Source organism: Anas platyrhynchos, chromosome 9 (genome assembly GCF_047663525.1).
Source record: "Anas platyrhynchos isolate ZD024472 breed Pekin duck chromosome 9, IASCAAS_PekinDuck_T2T, whole genome shotgun sequence".
Lineage (NCBI taxonomy): Eukaryota > Metazoa > Chordata > Aves > Anseriformes > Anatidae > Anas > Anas platyrhynchos.
Window position 1 is genome coordinate 21,657,267 of NC_092595.1, and position 25,615 is coordinate 21,682,881.

General features: G+C 42.1%; 1 protein-coding gene across 1 annotated transcript; it reads right to left on the reverse strand.

The window, feature by feature from the left end:
* Positions 1-25,615, reverse strand: WDFY1 (WD repeat and FYVE domain containing 1). Its single transcript, XM_027463972.3, has 12 exons — positions 25,426-25,615; positions 18,661-18,728; positions 17,587-17,660; positions 16,327-16,381; positions 14,813-14,963; positions 12,152-12,264; positions 9,649-9,775; positions 8,032-8,137; positions 5,585-5,686; positions 4,747-4,877; positions 3,646-3,754; positions 1-2,939 (listed from the first exon to the last, which is right to left on the reverse strand). Exons 1-12 carry the CDS (start codon positions 25,560-25,562, stop codon positions 2,880-2,882), a joined length of 1,233 nt encoding a protein of 410 aa, XP_027319773.1. The 5' UTR covers positions 25,563-25,615; the 3' UTR covers positions 1-2,879.

The window sequence follows — 25,615 nt, forward strand, 5'->3', positions numbered from 1 at the left end:
TTGAATATCAAGAAATATTTTATTGTACATGTAATCAAAGTTTTAAAAAACAGACAAGAAGGAGCAAGGGACAAATTTATCTAGCATCGCTTAATTATGCAGGGTACAGAAATACAACTAGTAAAGACGTAGCACATACTAGTACCCTTTGCTCCCCTTCCCTGCCCCAGTGAAAGAGGTTATACAAGCGAGATTAGTAATGCTTCAAATCAAGCCTTCTCAGTAATTGCACACTTAAGCTGACATAGCTGAAATATGTTCAGTTTCATGGGAGTATGTGCCTTTGAGATAGTTGTTCATAAACAAAAACACCATCTCTTCAGTGGTTTGTAAGCATTACTCATTCATCACCAGGAGTATACTTACATGACTAATGACTTTGCAGCCATAATTGTCTTGCTATAATCTGAACTGACACTATCTATAAGTATATCAATTATAGAAAATAGATTCCTTAGGTTTAACAATATGCAGTAGAGAATATATTTTCTAGTGTCAAAACCTTAATGTAAAATAAGTGGTTGTCAAGAAGCAGAGGAAGTATTCACAAGGAGGGGGGGGAGCTGCATGCTGATCAGGGGCACATGGACTAATCAGAACTAAAAAAGCTGAAGTTCAGGAGTATCAGCTGCAAACGAATTACACCTCAGTATCATTGGTGTAAGAGTTTCAGAACGCCTGGTTTGGAAAAAAATGCTATTCATCCCACATCAACATTAATCTCACAGCTTAAGACAAAACCCTAGATCCTGCTTACAGCACAGCAGCATCTTAAATGGCTCTAGCCACGGAACTCCTGTTCTGCCTCATGTGCTGTTGGGTGGAAGACTTCAGTTCTCTTCCGAAACCACATAACTAACTCTGAAGGCAAATGCAGAGCATTCTCAGGGCTTGTTTACCCCCTTCAAACACTCAGTTCCTTCTTGATTTACAAGGCTGAAAGTCTTCAGAGCAGAAAGCTGTGATTTTTTTCTAGTACAAGCTGACTTTCTCTCAATAACTTAGAAGTAAACCTTCACGCACAAAAAAAAGTAGCTATACAGCACGTATCAAAGGATGAATTAAATCAGTCTGACAAGCGCTAAATCCTGAACCGAAGGCAAGACAAGTTTTGGGATTCCCACAAAAGAGGGATTTGATGATTTTTCACTGGCCCAACATGGCTAGCAGGTCAAAAGACCCCTAGCAAAACTTCTGGAAAAGGGCCACGAAAAGGCAGACAACGTCACATCCAAAATAACAGTAACTAACATATTCTGGATTCTAATGCCCTTTTGGAGACTATCAGCTTTTTGGCTTAAAATAAAAGTGAATAACAGTTTATTAAATATACTACGATCTTCATATATTTTAGCCTACAGCATGGTCCAATGCAGGTTATTAGTGTCAAGTTAGACAACTAGGACTTGAATTCACTAACACTCATAGCACCACTTGATCACTGCTGCTTTAAAGACACTCTAACCCTTTAGTCCTCTGCCAGAAAGAACCTACTACCTCTGACAGTTGCAAAACAGCACCTAACTCTGGGCCAGCTGACCTACCCACAGTTTTTGTCCTCACACATATATGTATGCACCTGTTTTCAGAGGAATCTAAATAGCTCCAAGCTTAAGCTCTGACATATTACCTTAGCTTTCAAAGCTCTCTTTACAGGATTCAAATGCAGGATACTCATATGAAGGATAGACCAATTTATTGCCAATCTCAGTTATTTCCAGTATGTGCCAATTGCAGTTGTAAAAGCCTCCCAGCTCTTCTTCATACTTCTCAGCTTTGAAATAGGAAAGGATCAATATAAGTCTCAAGATTAACAGACCTAGGTGCAGGGGGGAAAAAAAAAAAACAAACAAACAGCAGCTGTTCTGTACCTTGGTAATTATTGCTTCAGAAACTCTCAGTGTTTATCCGTTTTTAAGCAACAAGGCAGTATTTAAATTTATGCTGCATTTTAACAGAGACAGGCTCCCTACCATTAACCAAACATCGGCCTTTCCACAGGAAAAAAGTCTCTAAGTTTTAGCTGGCCATTTTTCCTTAGCCATACCATTTAACAAGGCAGATCTGCTTAGCTTCCCATTCTAACAGCATTACAGAGTTGTCAAAGCATACGGCTCACACCTACGGCCTGTCTTTAAAGTAGAGTAGCGGGGCTGCGTATTTTAGTAAGACCTACAGGAGTTTGTTAGCTATGCTAAAACTCTATTTAAGAGCCTTGAAGTGTTTGAAGACTCCCCAACTACCTGAACAGTTGTCCCACAAAAGTGACTTCACTAGTGACTGAATTTGAAGACAAACACTACAAGAAAGCCAATAAAGGAAATCTTGTATGATTAAAGGTTCTCCTACTATCTCATCTGAAAGAAGCTACCTGCCACTTTGAAGTATTTCCTCCTTCCATAGGAATAACCAACATACCTTTTGGAGGCAGTTTAGACGGTGACTGCTCAAAAGTATTTCTACAGAACTGCTTTTTGGAAGAGAGAATAAGTTACTTTACTACTTGCACAAATCGAATGTACTATGCTCATTTTACTCTGATAATGTTTAAGCTACACGGTATCTGTACAGGATATATCAGCAGAGATAGCACATTGTTAACACTACATGTAAACCGAGGAACAACAGGTCCTTTCATCAAGGCGTCATATTGCAGGAAAGCCATTTTACGTTAGTCCGAGAGGCTGCACTTCCGCACCAAGGAAACTCCTGGCGAGCCCAACAGAAAAGGTTTGCTCTACAAAGGTGACTGTCCATCCTGGAACAGCATCAGGAGAAGAATCAAGCAACCAGTGTTTGCGGTAATATTCTTAAGAAGGATTCCATTCATTCGGTGCATATTGCTGTACATAAGGTGCATAAACCTGTCAGGTATGAGATCAACGTGAAGAGAAGCCAGTTGCAAGGCTGCAACCAACTACAGGCGTCATGTCCCAGATCTGGAAGAAAGTATTGTGGAGAGTTATATAGTAACAATATAAGATCTAAGAGCTATTGCTGTAAGAGGCATAGAAGTAAACAAAAATCTCCCTCTACATCAGGTAACAAACCCTTTTTAAACTAGACTTGATTACAACAAATAGGTATACCAGCCTTACAAACCAACAGCCAAACTTAGGGCTCAGGAGCATCTTCTAGCAGTTTTCACAGGGCTGGTCTAAAAAGCCCTATGCAGTTTGTTATAAACACGCTTAGAGAACAACAGGAACAGCCCAGAGCAGTCTCAGTTCTGGCACACATGGAGGATGTATGGCTTAAACTCAGCAAGACTGGAAATAAGACTGATTTCCATGTCATTGCCTCATACCCAGGGCTTTTAGTGCAAATGCTCCAAGAAGCTCAGATGCTGCACATTTCATCATATCCACATCTTTAAGGCCACTAGCAGAATCTGCCAGTTCTGATGCCTGCTTTGTTTGTCCAAGAGACACCAACAGTAACCATTCCTGACAGCTAGACTCCATACTGTGGACTTAGAGGTCATTTCCTCACTCAGCTGCAGAAAGTACAATCTGCAACAAATATGATTCTTGCTGCCCACAACAGTTAGATTTATAGCAACAGTTGTCAGAAAAAAAAGTATACACAAATGCCAGTTCTCTATTACATATCTCTAATAAATAGAGAAAAGAGGTACATGAATACCTTCACAATCCGATCGCTTCCACAGGTGACCATCAGCCCTCTGGAGATGTCCATGGACATGTGTGAAATGTTGTGTTTTCCTTCATGAAAGGTTGCCAAGGAAGTACGGCTGCAAGAGAGCAGGTCAAATGAAGGCCAGCCATTAGATGAAGCTTGATGGCACCATTACAGCAGTGTAGAATGAACTTGCAAGAAAATTAAGCTGCTCAAACACTAATAAATCAGTCCTGAGAACTGATAATATATAATAAATAATAAAGGGGACAGAATTAAACCAGCAAATCATGGTAAGGCATTGCTTGTGTACTTACACAGGTGTGACAATTCCTGGTCTTCCCCTGCATGTTAAAAATGTTACAGCAGAAGTGGGACATAGTATAAGTAATTTGTATTTCTTGTTACAAAGTCAAGTTCAGCTACATTTTTACCTGCTGGCTATAGTGAGTCAAGTAGGGCATAGCACTTCCCTTTCAAAAGCAAACAACAACAAAACCACAAAAAAAAAACCACGCCCCACATCTCCAATTACTCTGGCCTTTAGCACTCCACATTTCCAAGGTGACAAAACACTGAGCAGTGAAGTGCTGTTGGTATAAAGACAAAAAGGGTGCTCCTTCATAGCCAAGAAGAGTTTAGTAAGACAGCAAATTAAATCTAACCCAATTTGCTTGCATGGGAAAATAAAGTTGGGCTGTTGATAAACACTGCTGTAGGAACAGTTCACAATAAGAATCCATAAATTAACATATATACAGCCTGGTAGCTGTGATGCATTGCCAGCCACCTGTTTTGCAATTTTAAGTGCAACCAACAGCCTAAACAAAAATCTTGAGATTAATTTATTACAACCCTAGATCTGGGCTCAAGGAGAGGAATAAAAACTAGATAAAATAGTTGTAAACCTGCATCTGATCCAAATTCACTTGCAGAGCCAGTTGAGGTATTTCTATCATTATCCTACTTCGAGTGCCCAAAGCAGAAGTGGCCTATTAATAGAGTCAGCTTGGCATATTTGCACAGCATTAAGTGTAGATGTGCAGTAAGCACAGGTGTTTCTGCATCCCAGCAGCATTACTTTATTTATTACTCCTTAATACTCACTCTTCATCCTTGATTGACTCAAAACAGGAATCACAGACACGGACCTGGAACTCAAATCCCATGATTGGGTAACTTGACCGTTTGGTACTGCACTTGCCACACACTGCTTGCCCACATTTTCTGCAGTGATGCTTCAGGGAAGAGAAAAAAATATCAGTAAGCCACAAAAATCACTACATTGTACCACTTGACTATTTTACCAAGTGTTTGTTGAACAACAGCAACATGTAAGGAAGTCTCCAGTTGCTTCAAGTGAAGACCAAGGATTCTGGAGTTCTGAACAGCCTTGCCACTGATGGGTTTACTTCTGTATCCTCCCTGCTCATTCCCTTCTCCTTTCACAAGCTCCTTCTTGGAGCAGGGGAAAAAAGGGTTGGACAACCAACCAAGGAAAGGAGTCCGAGAGAGCCACAAACACGGCCTTCATGCCTGTCTAGTCCACCTAACTAGAAATCTATTTGGAAAGCTTTCACGCTGTAACCCGGTAGGAGAAGGGCCACCACTGGTTCACTGAACTACAGTTTGCTCAGTTACAGGGCACTGTGTGCCACTCCACACAAAACTTAAGGATGAGCTGTCCACACTTCCAGTGCATAGAAACACTCGGAAATCCAACAGATCACTCCTAGCACAGCCTTCTTTGCCCAGCATTACAAGTTTGATGCAACACTTTCCATAGAATCTGGAAACTTCTTAGCCCTGCCTAGAAGCTGTGACCTCTCTATAAGCTCCTGCTTCAAAGCAGCAAAAATACAAGATCTAACAACATTAGCAGTTTTCTGTTTGCTTTTTGCTTAGGTGATGAAACACAGCTATGCACTCAAACCAGGAAGCTCACCTGTCTCAAGCCTAATGTCTTGGTGTCCCACATTTGCTTTATATTCCAGAAGAAAGGTTGTTCACACTTCTGACAGGAATCACTTTCTAGCCACTGAGGAGCCTACGAAACAGCAAGAAATGCAAGTAATTAGATTATATTTTTTCCCTCATAAGCCGGACAAGAAAGTTTGTTTCAGGAACCCAGAGCAAAGTTTTGCTTGGAGAAGGGCCCTGTCTCAGCTCTGGATATTAAAAAAGAGATAGATTGCCTAGGGTAGAGTACATAGGAAGTTTAATACAAAACCAAACAAAACAAGAACAACAACAAAAAACAACAACAAACACCACCACCAAAACTACAGCGACTCGTTACCAAGAACTACACACCTCCTATACTTTTAAAGCCTACGGCAGGACGTTATATTACTGCCTTAATAAGAAAACTAATTAAAACATCTGAGGTATTAAACTTGCTGCAAGCGTTGGAAGATTGCAGCTCTGGCTTCCTCGATGATTTCTAAGGGCTAGTGTAATACAAGGTGTAGAAGCTACAAGGCAGTCACGCCCCTCTAAGGGAGAGTCCAGAAGTAAATTCTGGAAGTTATCATCTTTTCTGTTTCCCTAGGATTACAATTTAAATAATTAAGAAATCATCCATATTTTCCATCCTGTCCACATCTTCATTAAGCGTCCCTTCTCCCAGCCACGTATTTTTCTTGCCATAAATAGCCTATGCCAAATGGAAATAGTTAAAGCTTTCACACATTTCAACACGCTTGGGATACTTTAAGTAGCATCCTTTTAAGGGATGGAAAGTGTCAAGTACTTTTTAGTACATAGGCTTGAATTAGAACGTGTATTTCATGCAACTACTCATCTGATGGGGGAATCTCCCTACAACCTGACACAAGAAAGCTGGAACAAAGGAGTGTTTCTCCTCATTTCACTTACAATCACTGTTGACAGTACTAAAACACTAGTATTGTCAGTTGTACCATCTCACCAGGAGCACTTATTAATGCCAGATGACCAATTCATAGACCTTCAGCCTTGATTTCACACCCTTCCTTCCACCATGCTAGTGGGGAAAAAAATGTAAATGGTGATAGCAAAGTCCAGCACAGGAGGCAGGGATGATGGAGGAAAACAGAGGAAATAAAATGACTCTCCAGCAAGTGAGATGTTCCATATTGCTTCTGTTACTTACAATAGCTGTTTCCCCTTAATAGCGTTTTTGAGAAGACACCGATTTGACTTTCCGTCTCTCCCTAACAGAAGCTATTCTTCCTTTTTTTTTTTTTTCGAGGTATTAAACGGGAAATAAAACCCACCACAACAATGCCAGCACTATTCCTAATGTACAGTTAGAGTTGTCCAAAATCAATAGTACATCTGCCAGTGGAGTTATTGTTCCTTCTACCCAAAAAATCTATTTTATAATCTTATGTGCCTTAGTGCATATTTGAAGATACCCCTAACATGACTCATTAGATAGTCCTTCAAAGGCAGTACACTCAGTTATGTTTTTCCAAGTTCTGAGACACCACAGCTGCACTAAGTTAACTGAATTATTTTAATCGCATTAAAACATCTACTAATTCTTGCATGCAGATCCAGAAGAGATAGAAATGGCCACATCTTGTTTTCCCAATTGTACTATAAGCCAATGGCTCACAGGCACGAAGATTCCTGAAGTCACTAATTCTGGAAGTTTTAAAGAGCTAGATCTTCATGCTAAAAACAATAGGAGCATCACATACAGCATTCAGCGTGTTCAAGGTGACACTTCAATATAGGTCAAAACAGTTCTCCATCTAAATAGCTGCATTGAAGGCAAAGCATTTAAGGGAAGGTTGAATTTTAAATACAGCTTTACGAGGGCAACCAACATTAACCCTTATAATTATGTTTTAACCACTGTGCTAACACAAATCTTTTTAGCCCCTGTGGTGGATACAAATCGATGCAGAGAGAACATGCATGGCAGGCTCAGTTGGTGTGTCTTGGGGTCTTTAAAAAAAAAAAAAAAAAAAGCTGTCTGAGGACTGAATCTCTACATTCTGAAGTGCATCTTGAAAACAGCATCACTTCTTTATATGCTTTGACATGAGTTGAGAACTTATTTCAACACTTTTGAAGCACTGCCCATTAATCTCTTTACTGCTAAGGCTTGCCTGCATCAGGGTGTTCCAGCAGCAAAGGCTGTGGCCATTCCAGACTGAACATGTTGTCTCACTGAGATAAGCAGCGAAGTAGTGCCGAGCCCGTCCTGCACCTCTTGTGTCCCCCAGATCTACCTACTACAATGGGCAGCTAACAGAACAGAGCAGATTTTAAAGGTATTATTCAGCCTTAAAGTCTCAGGCAACACGAGGAAAAACAGCCTGTGGAACAGACCAAGTAAAGCCATGTCAGCCTCCAAAGAGGAAAATAAAAATCTATCTTTGACCTAGAACATGATCTTACCTCTTCCCTGCTGATATCCATGTTCCAAACAGCAATTCCTCCATCAGCTGAACAAGATACTAGCTGCCGTGTCAGCTGGATGTAGCAGATAGCCTGCACCTTGTCACTGCAAACAAAGGATATGCTATTTACCCACACTCATTTAAACAAAGCTTAGTTTCCCAGAAAACCCTGATTTTTCCTTGTAAAGCTATCTAGAATGCTAAAACTGATTTCCAGACATTTTGGTAAGTCTACATAAAGCTACGAAGACGAGTGAAGAGATGCTGCCATGTAAGCCCTACCCTCGCACCAGAAGGTTGACTAGAACTTGTCATGCTCTAAGGCTTGACCAGAATACCAGAGGTACAGCTCCGTGTTAACACTTGCTGGTGAAAAGCACTGGCAGTGAGCTGAGTGTAATCTGGCTCAGAGTGTGAATGCAAATACTCTTCTCTGTTGGCAAGGAGAGCCACTTATCAGAGCAGAGACAACTGGAAAAATAAAAAGAAATATTTATCTCAAGATACATATAGAAAGCAGATGGAGTTTCCAGTCTTGCTAATAAATCATAGTAAGTCTGTAGCTGCAAATGAAAGCATGCTTTCACCAGTAAGTTTAATTCTAAACAAAGAGTCATGGCAAAGTGAAAGTCAACTCTAAGAAACTAAACAAAGGATCTCAACATTAAACTGCTTTGCAACATCTAAATTGAATTAGAAAAGCCATTCTGCTTCTCAGAAGAACTTACTTTCCCATTCAGTATGAAGTCTGATGCTAAATGTGATGTTTGAAGAGAAACTAACAGTGTTTTAAGTCTTCAGCAGGACACATGATAGAGCAGTAACAGCAGTATAAAGTCCTCCAGTTGCTGACGTTAGTTACTCTTTTGTAACCGATACTCTATTTTTAGTTCTTTAGCCATAAAACTAAATCCTCAAGATTTAACAAGAGTTCTAGAACTATGGCTATGAGTCTTGATCAAAGGTGGATGGAGGCATCTACAAATTAGACAAGAGGAGAATGTACTATACAAAAACATCTTTGAACATAAACAAGATCTCTACCACCACTGCATTTCTAAGGAGAATACAGCTTCGGTGGTGAACTGCCTGGCAGACTGAATTCAGGCCCTAGATTTACGAGAGGCAGCTAGGTAGCGTCTCTCTAAAAATACAAAATTGATTAAATACAGACAACTAACTACATAATCTACAGAACAGCAGAGATGTGACATGCTTTTCTGAAGTCCAGTGACCCATCTCAGTAATTTAGCCAATCAGTTTATCACCTCACAGGTCCTCACAAGCAACTCAGTGAAGTGTTTACATAATGCAGAAGCATGCAACTTTTATGTAAAAGCTCAAGTAAGACGATTTAGGTCTTTCACCCACCTCTTTCTATAATCTACTTTTATGTTATATTCTCATTATCCAACTAACACAACCAAAAAAGCTTTATCAGTAATGCTTTCCAATTACTAGTTACCCTTCTTCCCCCTCAGAAGTCTTCAGTTCTGAAAAAAGCTTTCTTCTTCATTATTCACAAAGATTCACATATCTCGCCATGCTATTTGGTCTTCCTAGGACTCTGTGTTCATTACAGAATATGCAGGAAAGACAAGACACCATTACATACTGATGGCCCTGGAGCAGCAACGTTCGCCCCTTCCTTCCACCAATATCCCACATGATGATGCTGTGATCAGAGGCACCCGAGAAGAGCAGTCGTTGAACAGGATCCCACCACAGGGAAGTAATGCTTCCTAGGAAAGAACATTCTACGGTTAGGTTGAGTTAGGTTGAAGGGGGTCACTCCCCAGGCTACTGAAGTGAAACCTGACATACTTCCTTACCACAGTAACAAACGCTAACCCTGCTACAGAGGCAAAAAGCACTGAGAACAGAACAAAAACACCCCCATGAAGAAAGAAATCAAGCATAATTCAGAAAGTTTGATTTAGGAGTTTTCTGTCCCTTGTATTTCTGCGCTTGGTTTTAAGAGCTGGCAGGCTGCTGTGTGACCTTCGGAAGGTAAAAAGCATTAAGGCTTGCCGAGCAGAGACTAGCATACACAATACAGTAAGTTGCTTGGTCAGTGCTTACTGGACAGAGCACAGTATTCCCAGGTAAACCAAGCCCCTTACACAACTATTTTTAACATTAAAATAGTTGGAAAAAGAAGCAGACTCCCTTTCACTGGGAGTCTGTTAGCAAATTTGGATACTACATACTAAATTACGAGATGAGATTTCAGAAGGCCTGGCCGTGCCACTCAATAGTCAAAGAATTTAGCCATCTCACAGTAGGAGTTTTAAACTAAACCCCATATGCATGGTAACATAGACAGGAGACAGAAGTAACTCTCTCACTCATGCCATCTATAGTTCTGTGGTTGCAGCAACATTTTTTCCCCTTACAGATATCCATTGCACAATTGTCATCAAGAGCCTTGTTAGTCTGAAAGCAAGATGAGTGGTAATTACAGCCCAAATCAGTCCCTTCCAGCTCTCTCTAGCAAGAGTCGACTTGCCTCCTTTAGGACTATATTGTTTTCATACTGACCCATTTGGGAACAGTTGTCTCAGAGAACAGTGGCCATCTGCTCCATAAAAAGCAGTTTAAATATTATTTCAGCATTACACAGAGCAGGCTATTAAGTGTGGAGAATTCTGGAAGATGATACTGAGCGACAAGCTCTAAAGCCATTTAAACTGCAGAGTAAACAGTGCTTGCTTATGAAGCCACAGCTAAGGCTAGAACTAGAAAGGAAAACAAGCTGAAGTCAGGTTTTTAGTCTAGCACACGCAGCCACACTCAGAACTAGCTACTGATTAGGTTTAGAGTTACCAGGCCTTGGGAATATCAGGCAGATACTTGGAGGGAAGAAGGCTACACAATCTGTTTTGCTTCAAGGAAAAAAAGCCAAAGCTGTCTGCTCTGCAGACAGTGCTGCTGAAGTAGGCGCTTGGAAGCTCGCTGCGACTCAGCAGATAAAATACATACTGTATGTAATGCCATGTCCAGACGTGCTGCTTTCAGACTAACAATACCATCTATCAAGGCTTTGCATTTTAATACAGACTGTTGCAAAACGTAGAGGTAAAGCAGGGCCAGGATAATTATTTTGCACTTAACTGAAGCAATCTGGAATTCTGCTTGAAAGCAGATGATGCATTTATCATTGGAAAATTTCAGTTTGCCTTTCCTATTCACAGTGAGCTTTGTCATTTTAGTCATCTGCAAAGCAGGAACCTACCCAGCTTACGAAGTCTGCTCTATGCTTACAGCTGTTGGAAAAGGCAGCCTTTTCCAATGGGCCAGTCTCATGACCCAGTAACTCAGCCCTACCCAGATGCAAACTAGTTAGCTGAATTGAAAGTTGCTAGGATGGCGTGAGAAGAGTTAAGTCTTATTTCTCTCAGCATATTATTAAATTATACATTCTTCTGTAATTTGCGTTCTTCCTTAGTCATTACTGAAGACAGTAGCTCTAACACGTTACAGACTACTTGGATCTTCATCTGGCATAAGGGCTTCAGCTATGATACGCAGCATGAGACATTTGTTTTCAAATAGACATTTGATTCTAGTAGGCTCTCTAGATTTCTTGCGTATAGCTTAGCTTCTGCTAACACAGGAAAACATGAACTAGGGTCTCATGATAGACTGATCACGACACTAAAGTCCTCATTGGGAGGAATTAAGCTGCTTTTTAGAATCTAGATTTGGTCTTGCCCAAGCTATTTTAATACTAGAAGATCTCCAGGGGAGTGGGGAGGGAGGAAGGGAAGAGAAAGCAACACGTTCTCGCCCTTTCTTTTCAGTGTTAAGGAAACTAAAGTTTTTAAAGGTGGCCATCTAGTGGATGACTCGTGCCTAACTGAATGCCTGTGTCTACCTTTATTTCTCATCTACAATAAAAATACTTGTCAGTGTATATAGGACCGAGATTTCCACACAGGAGGGTTGCATCTGTTCTTTAAGGAACAGTCAGTATTTGTAGCTTTGAAAAGCTTTTGTAACTAGTATGTCGCACTAGTTGCTTATTCAGTATCTAGCCTTAAGATGTGGATGTCCCATTCTGATATACATGGAGGTATTACAACCTGGGTCAAGTGGAATTAAGAGAGTTACTTTACCTTCGTGGCCTTTGAGTGTTGTGATAATTGAGCACGTGTTCTGCTCAAGCTTCAGGAGAGTGATCTGTCCAGAATAATCACCAACAAATGCATAACGAGTTTCATAGTCATATCTGATCATCAGTCAAGAGAACTTTCGTTTGTTCTTAAAAATGTTTTAAGGGATTGAAACAGAGTATAGATGTCAGCTGCAAAGCCGAAATAAATCAGAAAAGAACATGTTAGTATGCCAGATACATTTTTATATGACTACGTCTAACCCGGTTGGACACTGTTCAATCCTTTTCATTCCTCTCTTCTCCTCACCCTTCCCTACATGCGGAATTAAGACAGTACAGAAAACAAGAGACTAAAGCCACTGGAGAAGCCATGACATAATCCATTCCTTAGTTTAAGGCAGGCTAAGTAGATTTAGATCATTTCTGGCAGATACTTACAGTACACAAGATCTTCTACAAGAGATGCCAGAACTCCTTAGGCTACTTGTAATGCAGACCTACCATCAGTAACACCTCACTGGACGTTGGTGCTGTTCAGACTTTGACCAAATACCTGCTCCCATAAACTCTGTTTCCTAGCGTGTTACAATGGTTGGTACCCCCAGGATAGGAAAACTAAACTCAAGGGTGTCGACCCTCCATGGCTAATTTACCTTACAAGTAGAAGTATACTCCCACTGTTCTAGCAAATGAAATGGTCTCTCCTTTTCATTAACCTTCCCTCTTCTCCACTTCCAGGTTTCCTGATGGAGGTCCTTGCACACACTATCAAAGACTGTCAAAGCATTTGGAGATATCACGTATTTCAGAAAGAGTTCTTCCACGGAACACTGTCAGAAAAGCCACAATGCATCCTAACACAGGATCTGTTAAGATGTCACCTTACACCACAATGGTTTTCTGATATTCCATTCTTGTTACTACATGACTACTGTCTCCAAAAAACAAAGGATAGCAAGCCAGATGAAACCAGATCATTTGCTACTTCTAGATGACCTATGTTATTCAGGAAGTAAGCAAGAACTAAGGAGAAAAAAAAAACACAACTGACAGCACATATCCCAAGAGTTGCATATTAACTCACCTGTCTTTCTGGAGCTACACAAAAACCACAAGCAGCTGCTAGCCTATTCTCCGTAACAGGAAAGACTAATTTTAAGAAGTCAGGGTGCCAAGAATCCCACCATAAGTGAAAAACCAGACTTTTTGCCATCTGATGACATTCTGAAATCTCTTAAGCATTCAGAATTTTGAGATAAACAATTCACTTTCAACAAATCCATTAAGTCCCTGAACACATGATCCTTCCCTCATCTTGAAAGTTCATGCTAGCATCATGCCTGCTAATCCAATAAAGATGACATACTCTGCTGTGTTTTTCAGAAGCTTACACACAGAATCACTAACAAATAAGTCCTAAGGAACCTCCTCATCAGAGACACCAAGCATCTAGTACCCACACACCAGAACGCTACTTCTTCCAAACACAACTCAAAGGCATGACCAATTACGATGTATTTCCAAATGCCATGGTCTTCAGTGGAAATTTACTTTGATCTTGATTCTTTTCTCCATTTTCATAATAAACTGTTCTAGCTAACACTATTGTAAATTGCTGAATACCTGTGGCATTCAGTGACTCTCAGAAGTTCTGAGAGACCGAATTCTCTCAGACTGCTCTGTGAGTTAGTCTCGTAACACACACACCAGTACTAACCCAGTTCTGCACCACACTCAGCACGGTGAGCTCTGTGTGTGTAACGTTCACAGGACACAAAACCCCTTAACTCTAGGAGGACAGCAGCAATGGGCAACAGCACCACAACACAGCCCCGTCACCTCTTCAGTCAATTAGGCAGGGTCCACACAGATGAGACCTCAGAATGCTGGAGAGGCTGCTGGCAAACAAACAGTTCGCTTTCCTCCTAGTTCCTCAGCACTCCACAGGCGTATAGTAATTCTAGAGAGGTCTTTCTTTCTTGAAGAGATGTAGTTGATCTTTCAGATTTTGAACCACGCCAGTTCTACAATGTTACCGCCATTAATCCTCGTACTCCAAGTCAGCACCTCCAATCACCGTAGGGTCACATCTAAACTGCTACTTAGCAACTGATAAAAAAATAGTTATTAGGATTTAAGGGATTTAAGTCACGTTCAGAGGTTTTGACATATGAACTACAGTTTTAGCTACTGGGTTCGTCTTTTGCCAGGGTAAAGAATACCGTGAAATGCTTACAGCTGGAGAGACAAGAGGACTTCTTAAGCCACAAACGCTGCAGTTAGAAGCAATTTGCAGGAAAGCAAAGCGCACAGACAAATTAGTACTAGTAACAAATCAAGTTTTGATGTACCCTGTAGCTTAAAGGTAGGACTCCGATGTACACTGGCATCTGTTGAATGAAGTGATTTGACAAGATGCAGACTCACATCTCAAAATTAGGAACTAACAACACCTAAGACCTCTAACTCAAGGTCACAATTTCCCCTCTACAATCTAACAAAAGCTAACAGAAACAGAAGTATTTAATGTCTCATCAAAATCAAGTTTGCAGGCTTGCAAGAGATTTTAACTCTAGCTTTTTAGATTAAAAGGAAGGAACAAGTTGAGCTAAATGAACCAAACTTTTCCAGTTTCTAGGCAGCAATCATTTCCAAAGGATACTGTAGACATGAAGCCCAGGAGGTGAAATAATGTCTCCCCAGCATACTCCCACTCCTGGTACACATCCAGCTGACACACTTGTCATGACCAGTGCTGATAACCCACTCTGATGTCAGGCAGAAAATAATAGCAGATACTCGATTCTGATGAGCTGTGGGAAGAAAAAAAGATTCTGGGTAGTTTTTTCCAGAAATTGAAGTGATGTGTTCTTGTGTTCAGAGAGACATAGGTCGAAGATGCTATCTAAGCAATGCTCCAGGAAGTTGCTTTTACCATCATGTTGTACTTGCCTCTAGGCAAGTAAATTAAAAGGCTATCATTGTTCTCTAAATTAAAAGGCTAACATTGTTCTGTTCGGTATATGCCTGCTGAATAGTGAACCAAACACATCAGTCAGCTGACTTAAGCCTTTCTCCCACAGAGAGAGAAGTTGAGTTCAGCCCCGATACCAAAGATACTCTGATAAAGCAACATGTAATCTCTCAGCTTCCTTTAGTTAGGAAGCCAGGACTTTGGGGGAACGTAACAAATCTAAAAAGCTTAATTGCTTTAAGTGCCTCTTTCCTGATCCCAGGGGGTCTATACTGAGATCACTCTTTTAAGCACCTGAAAGCCTATCTGGTCCGTAACATTCAAACCAGTACCCATGACAACCACTAAATCCCACCAGATTTTTCTAGAAAGCTGCCACTAAGCAAGAAGCTAGAAGAGCTTTAGAAAGAACTTTCCCCTGCCCCACAAGATGCAATTATTTCTCTTGAACGAGCTGTCATCCACCTTAGGATAAACGGAGGCTTGTTTTTAAGAACAAGGCTTTTTCTTGTAAGCAAGAACATTGGTTCTATCAGTGCTAGGGAGTCCCAGGACAAACTGCACTTTGTTCTGCTATATAATCTGTAGCCCTTAAGAGTCTCCTTCAGCCCTTCTGCATTACTCTTCCATTTTTAACCAGCAATCTTGCTTCGTATTTCTTTTAAGGATGCACAAATGCTGAAAATAACATCTCCATAAATATTAGAATAATCCTGTTCCCCATGTACCAGAGAAATACGGCCTTTTTCATCCCTACTGCTCTCCCAAATGACAGAGAAGGCAGGGACTCTCATCTTAACCTAGAAGTCATCTAGCCCATGGGTTACAGAAAGTATGAATGGAACTTGCACCTATCGAGACACACCTTTAGAAAGCTCTTTCCCTACACATGACCGCAGTATAGCTACGCTATTTGAAGAGCAAAATCTGAACTCACTAGTTCTGGCTCATTAAATTCAATGCATCATTAGCCTGCGCATGTAATGATAATGACTGCAACTCAGACTCAGCTGACTGATGATTACTCAATAACAGAACATTTATCTTACAGCAGTAATTCCCAACTAAGTGACAACTGGAAGGTTAGTCAGATTTAAAGCACATTTGGACTTGGTTAATCTGTGACACTGCCCAGTTCCCCAAGCATTTCAGAACCCTCCCCTTCACTCATATATTAGTGCAGACACTGGTTAACAGTTCACCTGGATAGGTCTTCACAAAGTTCATCTTATTGAAGTCCTCTGAAACATGAAACTCCTAAAACCAAAGTGGAACTGTTAGAAACGATATTGCAGTGACATAAGCAAGAGTGACACACAAAAAAAGAGCAATAACCTCACAGAACAGAGTTTACATAGCAGCAATATATCCTCATTAAAATTTAACAGTTTGTCAGGCTGGAGGCACAGCACACTGATACCACAACTGCAAAGTATGGTTATTGTATGGAATTGCATCTTCAGTGTGGAATATGCTGCCAGGACGGAGTTTTCTGAACTGATATTATAAAAGATGAGACCTTATTTGTCCCCAGCAGGAACAAACAGAACTCCATCTTGCAGCATTTTGGATATAAGGATCTGAGATTTCATAACAAAGAGACAGATTTATGTAAGAGCATTCTCTATTTGATCCATTAGACTTCCTGAAATCGTAAAAGTCTCAGCTTACTCATAGTTAACTATTTGTATTCCTGATGTTCATTTAGTATCCTGGCTCCTTACAGAAAAGTTATTTTGACCTTATTTTCATAGAGAAATGAATCAATTAAAACATCTGATAGTCACAAGATTCCTCTCCTTTGCCAAGAGGGGAAGAATACAAACACACTTTCTGTTCTATACGTATCCATTCCCCAGGAGAGAAACTACAACAAGAGTATAGCGAAGCAGAAAGGAGACTTCCCTGACAGAAGAGATGGGAATACATTTCTCTAGGCGTGCAAGAGAAGTAAAGTCTAAAAACAACCTTGCCTCTTTTAATTTTAGAGCTAGTGTTGAAATTTCCACATCATAAAAAGGTCTGCAGCAAAAAAACCCAGACACATGCATGGCTAGATACAGACAGATCCATACTTCTGGCCAGATGCAAGCTAGCTGCAGTTCACAAACCCTGTTAGCGCAGCAGCACAGCACGCCGCTCAACTTAATGCACTCATCAATGTAATTCCCTACAAAGCATCATAAATTGGGCCCACTGCTACACTATTGCCTCAATGTTTTGCTGAGGCTAGCTAGCTGGCTCACATCTGGCCAGAAGAATCCTTCTTTGCAGTCCTCCAACATGCATCTCAGGTGAACTGCCAAGGAGTTCAACTACTTAGTAGTAACTGCATTCCAAAAAAAAAAAAAAAAAAAAAAAAAAGGGAAAGAACAAGTTAGCAGCTGCCAGCAACGCTTGGTGATTGCGGGCAACATGAGCAATTTTATACCGCATGCTGAAGAAAAGTCACAGCACCTTACCATGATAGCTCCATTATCCTGGCCTACAAAGATTCGCCGGCTGTCATGATGATAAGCCATGGCCGAACATGGAGCTGTTGGAAAACAAAAACAAAAAAAAGCCTATTAAGTTGCTTAACTTGCAAATCACAAGGATTAAAATAATGATGTTTTAAATCAATACCTTCCTTTCCAACACCCTCAGAAAACGTGGCCTTAAGTGTTTTCAGAGATTTAAAGCCACAGGAAGGACAGCCTAGATATTACAGTGATCATGCTGCATAAGGACAAGCCCATCCCTTTGAACTACTACAGGCATACTTGATTTTGTAAAAGACTTTTTAGAGCACAATGTGAATAGCACAATCTGTTTTGAAAAACGACAAATGGAAAACTGCTGTAATTCAGACCAATTATTAGGATACCAAAAAAAAGAATACAATTAGCATTTTTAATCTAGATCCTAGGCTACTCAGATCAGTCTGAAGTTGAAAAGACAAATTACTTCAGAAACTGCCATTCCAAAGAGCATCCTTTGTTTTGCTGCTGCTTTACTTTGCCATTGTGTGTCCTCTTTTCATATAGATGGTATGTGTCAAGGCAGCTACTCTAATAACACAAATTGTAGCAAAGCACCCATGCTAGGTGATGCTTAATACTGACACAAGATCCATGCAGAACTGAAGCTGCTACTCAGTACTGCTTTCTCAATAATCTAGATGATAAAAAAAAATAAAATACATACATACTTCAGAGAGCAGAGAAAATTCTTACATCTGGACTTTCAGCTAATGGTTTGAAAAGTTTACGTAGTCAGTTGATGAGTTACATACCAGCATTGGAGACATCTTCAGCAGCAGATCCACACAGCTATTTACCCGAAGGACCTGGCTCTTAACAGAATGCTTCCTGAGATCTTATCCACTACACACCCAGTTTCAAACTAAAGTCTGAGCTAGTACTGCTACAAATTTCCCAAAATTAAAAGCTCCCAGGTGAATGCAGTGGTTGAGGAAAGGGGAATGAGGTATTCCCACACAGCATGGGTACAAGACCCATGCTACACTTGGCCATCACGTCCAGCACTTTACTTACATGACATGGTGTGATAGATGCTGGGCCAGTATTGTCCACTGTCTCTCTTCAGCCATACCCGGATTGTTCTGCATTATGAGAAGAGCGGGGAGAAGACAGTTGTAAGCACATCCCTCCTTGCATCTGAACCAGTTTATTACTTAAATATCAGCTTCGCTCCCCTTAGCTTTTGTGCTACTCCACCAGAAAAGCTACAGTGGCAACATAAGAGGAGTGACAGTAGCCCAGCACAACCAGATGAACAGTAGAGAAAATCCATCCGTGGATTCTGAAGAGCTTCCTTCAGAACTACTTACACCTTGACTTTCACTAAGTATGAAATAGAAATACAACTTCAGTTTGCCTCAGAAATTGCTATGCATTGCACCCTTTTAATTCCTTTGAAGTTCTTGCTGATTTAAGTTGAACTCAAGTTGCAGATACTTTCATGCTTTGGCAGAGCAAACCACAGCTTGCTTTACAGTTGGTAAGTATTTGATATCATTTTAAAATCAATCTCAAAACAGTCCATTACAGAAGTCTGAACTTCCAAAGTTTTATAGCTTCTCTTTGCAAGTCCTCCTTTAGCACGCCAAATACCAAAGATGAGTAACAGAAGCACCTCATCCTCTAGGCCAGCACATTACTCCAGCACTTGACTGTCATCTTCAGTTCCAAATAGTGACGTAAAGAGAACAGCAGATCTGGTTTCGTATCATTTCTTCTAAGCCTTGCCTCTACTTCCTCATGTATGAATGCTAGGGACAAGCATCCTTATCAGCACAGCTCTGTTGCACTGCTCCTCTAGACAAAGTATGAGCAGGCTCGATTAGTCGGTCAAGTGGGAATTGAAATAACTCAGTGTAGACTTGAACAGCATAGGAAGGCTCTCTGTAAACTGTTTTTAGTTTGTATCCTTCCTGTATCAGGCCACGGATAGAGAGGAAAAGCTATTGTGAGAACATTTCGTGTTATACCCCTGTCAGACTGAGAGGAAGGATACAAGAGCCTCTTGCAGAAAGGTGACATCAATTAAACACGTGCCTACAACAGACACGTTTGAGGGGAATTTACATCAAGAACACACATGTAGACAGCGTTAAGGTTAAATCAACCCGAAACTTCCTCTCCAAACCATTGTTTGCTTTCTTTATTACTGTTTAAATTCAACTTCCTCGTTCCTAAATGGAAAACTAAGTGATCTGTAAATGCATGTACCTGGAAACGCTTTCAAGAGACTTCGTGGAGGTGAGTTGCTCTATTTACTTTTAAACTAATAAAAAGGCTAGAATTTAAAATTAACAACATCAAGCTCGGGGATGGATTTGCTAAACCACACCAGATCATTATTAAGTGCTTAACAAAAAGAGCACAGAAGACAACAGGTATCTGCTATCAGGACCAGAACTTTTCAGAACAGGCTGAGGATCCAAAGGTAACACTCCAATTTTGTCATTCATCTTTCCTTTAAAATACCATTAAAAAAATGAAGCAGACAATACCCACCTTTAACCTACTTTCTTCTGAAAGTTGAAGTCAATGCAGCTGAGTGCACACTGCCCCAAAATCACCGAGATTTTCAGCTGCTGAATCAAGTCACTTTTCCCCCAGATCAGTATGTGCATTACTACAGCTCATCCAACATTTTGCATTAAGGCTGCCTCTTCAGAACCATTACTTCCTCCTTACTATAACCCACACCCTCCCTCACAGCCAAAAAGCTAACGCTTCAGCTGCCATTTCTTACCGAGATGAGAAAAGGTAAGGACAGTGCTTCCAAGTCATCCTCGTGATGCAAATGGCAGTGGCAGTAGGGGTTAGCACCCGTTGATTTTTAACTGCTTTTTAATCTGTTTTTAAAGCAGTTGCATTACACTCAGGCTGTCCTGAACATCTCAGACAGTAGCTTCCACCCCTACTAATTCAACTCTTCCACTTCTAGCCCAAATCATGTAATTATTTTTGCTGTAAACAGACTAAGAGTTGCCATAGCAAGCGACATAATGCATTGCTGATTTTCCCAAAGTAAGCTTTGTTTCCTCCCAGCACTTCGGTTGATTACACTGGGCTAGGAATTAATATGAAGGAAACAATGTGCTTTTCTAAACAAATCACTTCTGGGAAGTATAATTTGTGCAGTCATCATTAACAACAGTCACTAGAGTTGACAGTCTAAGCAAAGAGCTGCAAAAGCTTGCAAAATTAACTTCCAAAAGCTTCTTATTTTGGGTTAAATAAGATTTACACCTTGCTAACCTCATGCTCGCAAAGATAAGCCCTGAGACAGCTTTATATCTCATTATATAAAGCTCTGAGCAAACTTGGAGATTGCTTCATAGCAGTTGACTATCGGCCTGTGTCAAGACCCCACTTCTCAATTTTTTCTCCTCCAGATCTGTAAGCTGTGGCGCATCTCCTTTTGCTTGGAAAATTCATTTGTGAAGTAGCAGCTCCAGCTTCAAGAACAAAAGGTCCTCCAGTAATGCTACTTCCACAAACCCTTCTACCACGAAGGTATTTTATTGTGAGAACCACCAAATGAAAAGCAAACCGAGTTTTTAGCACTTCTCAGAACTCAGTTTTTCTTTCATGAATGGGCTCAATACCAGGAAAGCACTGGCTACCTCGCACCTTTCCTTACACATTCCCTATGAAGGGCCTAGAAAGACACAGTTTTGTTTGAAAGCAGTCTGGGCACGGATGTGAAAGTGTCAAAAGCCAATAAGGATTACTCAGAGACAGAAACATACCTTTTAAATTACAAAAGGCTCGGATGTTTGAGAGTGGCAGGAAGAAAAAAAAAAAAAAAAAAGGCCTGCAAACCCCCCTAACATTGATCATTGAAGCAGAAGTTGATGGCAGCTGGAGAGCATGCACATTCATAGAGGAGTAATTCGGATTGTTTGTTTGTTTTAAGGGAATATAAAACACACCCCAAAACATCTTGAAGCAATACCGAATGTGGCCTTGCCAACTTCTAATGATTTTTGTTGTTTCCCAACTGGTGTTTCATGGGCAGAACAAATAAGCACCTGACAATAATAGAGGAAAAAACTGCGGGGCTGAGAGGGGAAAAAATCCTTCAGCAAACCAACAGCGTTTGAGGCTCAGGCAGCACGAGCTGCCCTCTAAAAGCCAAACGCATATGTCAGGGAGGGAGAAGTGAGGAAACAGTAGCAGGCAAATCCAAACTTGTTCCAGTACAGACACACAGGTACTACGCAGCTACGCTGGCCCTATCTTCCCAACACCTTCACACCACTGCACTGCTTTCCCACCTGCAATCAGGCACTCCAGTTGTTCTCCCGGCAGGAACAGCAGACTGCATTTTCCTGGCAGTCAAAACAAAGTAGAAGTGTGTAGACCGCTATTGCCTCTGTTCCCAAAACAGCATTAGGAAGCTGATTTAACCACAGCACAATGCAAATTCAAGGACACTGCTTGCAAATCGTGCTTTCTGTCCATTTCTGCTCACTAAAGCATTAGTTCTGACCAACATTGAACTTCCTTAACCAGAAGGAACACTGCTGCGATTCAAGCAGAGGTTCAATGCCAGAGCAGCTGCTGACAGCCACAGAGCACCCAGCTGCAGGCATGCTAGCGACTGGAGATGCTGTCGGGCTGCTGCAAATACCCTACCTCCATCTCACCACTCTTAGTCTCCCACACCAGCGTTATCACCCTTCAGCATCCCCAGCTACAGCTGGGAAGCACGCACCTTGCCGTAGCTATTTGCTGAGAACAAGGCTCTCGAGGCTAAGCCCAGAGACTTGACTGTGCCACGGACCTGTGCAGCCCCCGGCAGCCTTCCTGGGCGTGTGAGCAGCCAGCCCCAGCCCAGAGCTGGCCCAGGGACACCGCACGCTGCTCCAAACGCTGCCTGGGAGCTGGGGAGGACACAGTGCCTGCACGGGCGCCGAGATCACCATCCGCACCAGGCACCTTCTGAGAAAAGTTCATGAAGAGCAAGTTTCCTACTGCAAAATTAGATACTCCTGCCTTCCTTTCAGCTTCAAATCCTTTTTGAAAAGCCAGATTTTTATTAGTATTCACAGATCTGCCATAGTATCTTATGGTTCTGTTATTGTTTTTTTTGAGGATCCAATACTTCTTACTGCAGAAAATATCCCTTAAAGTAGAAAGAACTCCAGCTCTTCTACCAGCACGATAACCCGCAACGTTCCCAGAGGGTGTTTGCACACCAATGTTTTCCTCGCTACTCACTTGTAAACACATTCTTCTCACTGGTTATTATGAAATACTTGCCAGCCTTGGCTTATTAAGATTTAATCAAACATACTTTGGCCCCACTCTTGAGCACGCTGCTCAAAGGGGTTGCACATAGCAACTCTTTTGCTTCCTGAGCTCCCTGTTTGCTTGCTGCTAGCAGCATGATCTGTTATGCAGTATTAACACCTACGCCCCGTTTTTATGGAACACACAAGAGAGCAGAAAGTTTGATAATATGTTCATCTGTAAGTGAAGGATATGTGAGCGAGTAGGCTTTGATGTGCTGTGGGAGTACCTCAGATTAGAGGCAATACAGTGCAACAGTGTCTGGAAGCCTAAAGATCCCAGTAAACTCCCATACTAGGGCATGCTGCAAGCATTCAGCCTCCAGAGTCCAAAGCTGCTCCTAGAAATTAACACGCACCAAAGCAGACAACAGCCCCTGCTCCCCTCGCACAGCTCTGACACCAAAACGTGCCCAGATAAAGATGCAGCTGTGTTCTCAGCTCCCACCGACACAATCTCAGCACGCGGACTGCTAACCTTCAACGTGAGGCCTTGAAGGTTAAATACTGGCATTGTCTGTGACCGGGCTCTGCAAGTCTGCACCACGATTTCTGTTCGGGTCCAACTCAGATAGGAACCCTTTAGCAACTGCTATTTCTCCCTTGGGAAGCACATCACGAACTCCACACAACCACACATACTGCCACCCAAAAAGCCAACTTCACCACGCGCAGGACAAGGTAACAGGACAACTGCACCCACAGGGCGAATAATGAGGTTGCTGAGCCTCAGCCCAAACCTGCCATCCAACACGTGCTACAGAAAGTTACTTCAAGAGAGAGGGAAGAGACCAAGACCATCTTACAGCCACGGCTCAACAGGGAGCCATGTGTACTGTCAGTTCAAAGGGTCAACATTTAAATCCCGCTGATTTTACACAGGGATTAGTGCAGTGCAGAAAGCTGTTTACCTCTTTACAAGGCAGTGCATTTTGAACCCTAAGAAGTCCTATTAAGTTGCAGAATCAAACTGAGAAGGCCGGTGCTGCTCCCTGTGGCCTCTGGAATCACAGAATTCAGAAAGTTTCCCTTAAATACCCACCTTTTGTGTGCACATCACACAGGGCGATGTGCTGCAGTTTCAGGCCATGACAATATTTAGTGTCATGGCTCAACACTCAATTGTATAGTCTGATAAGCACCTATACCTTTAGTACTCAGATTCTGTTAATGCTGTGCCAAATGCTTCCAGCACCCTAGAAACTTGGGAAAGACAACCCAGATACCTCCCACGTACCAGAGGCTGGAAGAGAAGCCTGACTCCAAGTACTTCAGAGAAATATTTTCAAATAGCCTTTAAACAATATCTTGATTTACCCCAAACTTATAGCATTTGTACTCCAGGCTTTCGGAATTCAGTGATGAACTTTACTCCCAATAACTGATAACTCATTTAAGAATTAAGCACACTAATCTTCCAGAAAAAAAAAAAAAAAAAAAAAGTCTGGGGAAGAAATCCAATTAGCCACTTTAAGAACAGTGTTTGCATTTTATTTACCACACACACACTAAATAGGAACCAAAAGCAGAAACTACTTAAGACTTTCTTCTGCCAAATTCAACTACTTCTATCGCTTGGTTTCTAGAATGTTCAACTGGCACTTGAAAGCAAGTAATTCCTAGCATGCCAATGAAAAATAAGTCCTCACCACCTCTGCACTGAAGAGGAGATGGACCAGAACTTCCTGATTTCTCAGAAGTGCTGATAATCAGCTTGAATCACACAGCTGTACCTTTGTATTTTTAATAGCAGATACGTGTTGCCAGGTCACTGAGAAGCATCATAAACTTGACTGTTTCTACCTTATTGATAGAGGAGCATCACACCATACCCTATACAGACTCGGTTGCTTTAATACCAGCTGCTGATAGACTAACAATATCTGGTGAGCTTCGTTTACACCAGGGTAAGCACACATTTAACCTGCCCCCCACACACAAAGCCCGGATGCCCTGGCTAGCAGCAAGGTTACACAGCCAGCGTGTGCTGCTGCTGGCTGCCTGTTTGCTCTTTCTGACCTAGCGATAAACTCTGTATTTTACCAGTTCAGGTGCAACCACAACTCTGCTGATCTTCAGCCCTGCTTCTCATAGGGCCAGGCTTTTCAAACGAGCCCTCATGCAAAAACAATGCAAATCGAGAGATTAAAATAGCGAAAGGATCCAACCACTAAGCTCCTTGTCAGAGTGCACCTTCCTGTGCTCCTCCTTCAGCCAGTGCCTCAGCTGTGGGACAGGAGCCCTCACGCAGCTCCCCCACCCTGTGCTGCCTCCCACCCGCCTGCGGGACACTCCGGCTGCCCCCCGCCCCACAGCCCCTGTGGGACCCCAGCAGCACCCCGAGCACCGCAGCAGCTCCGTGCCCGGCGCTGAGGGGCTGCTCTCTGCCCTCGGGACGGGTTTCCAGGAGCTCGCTCCCCACAGCTCACCCTCCCCCCCGGCTCCTGCTGGGCCTGAAGCCCCGGCCCCGGCCCCAACCCCAGCCCCGGACCTGTCCTCGCTGGCCGTGATGACCCCGTCCTCCTTGGGGATGAGGAGCGCGGCGCTGACGGCGTCCTGGTGCCCCTCCACCTTGCTGAGCAGCACGGGCCGGCTGCTCTGCGGCCGCGAGTGGATCTCGGCCGCCATCTTGCCGCGGCCCGGCCCCGCCGCCGGAGCGCTGCGAGGAGCGGCGCCGCCCC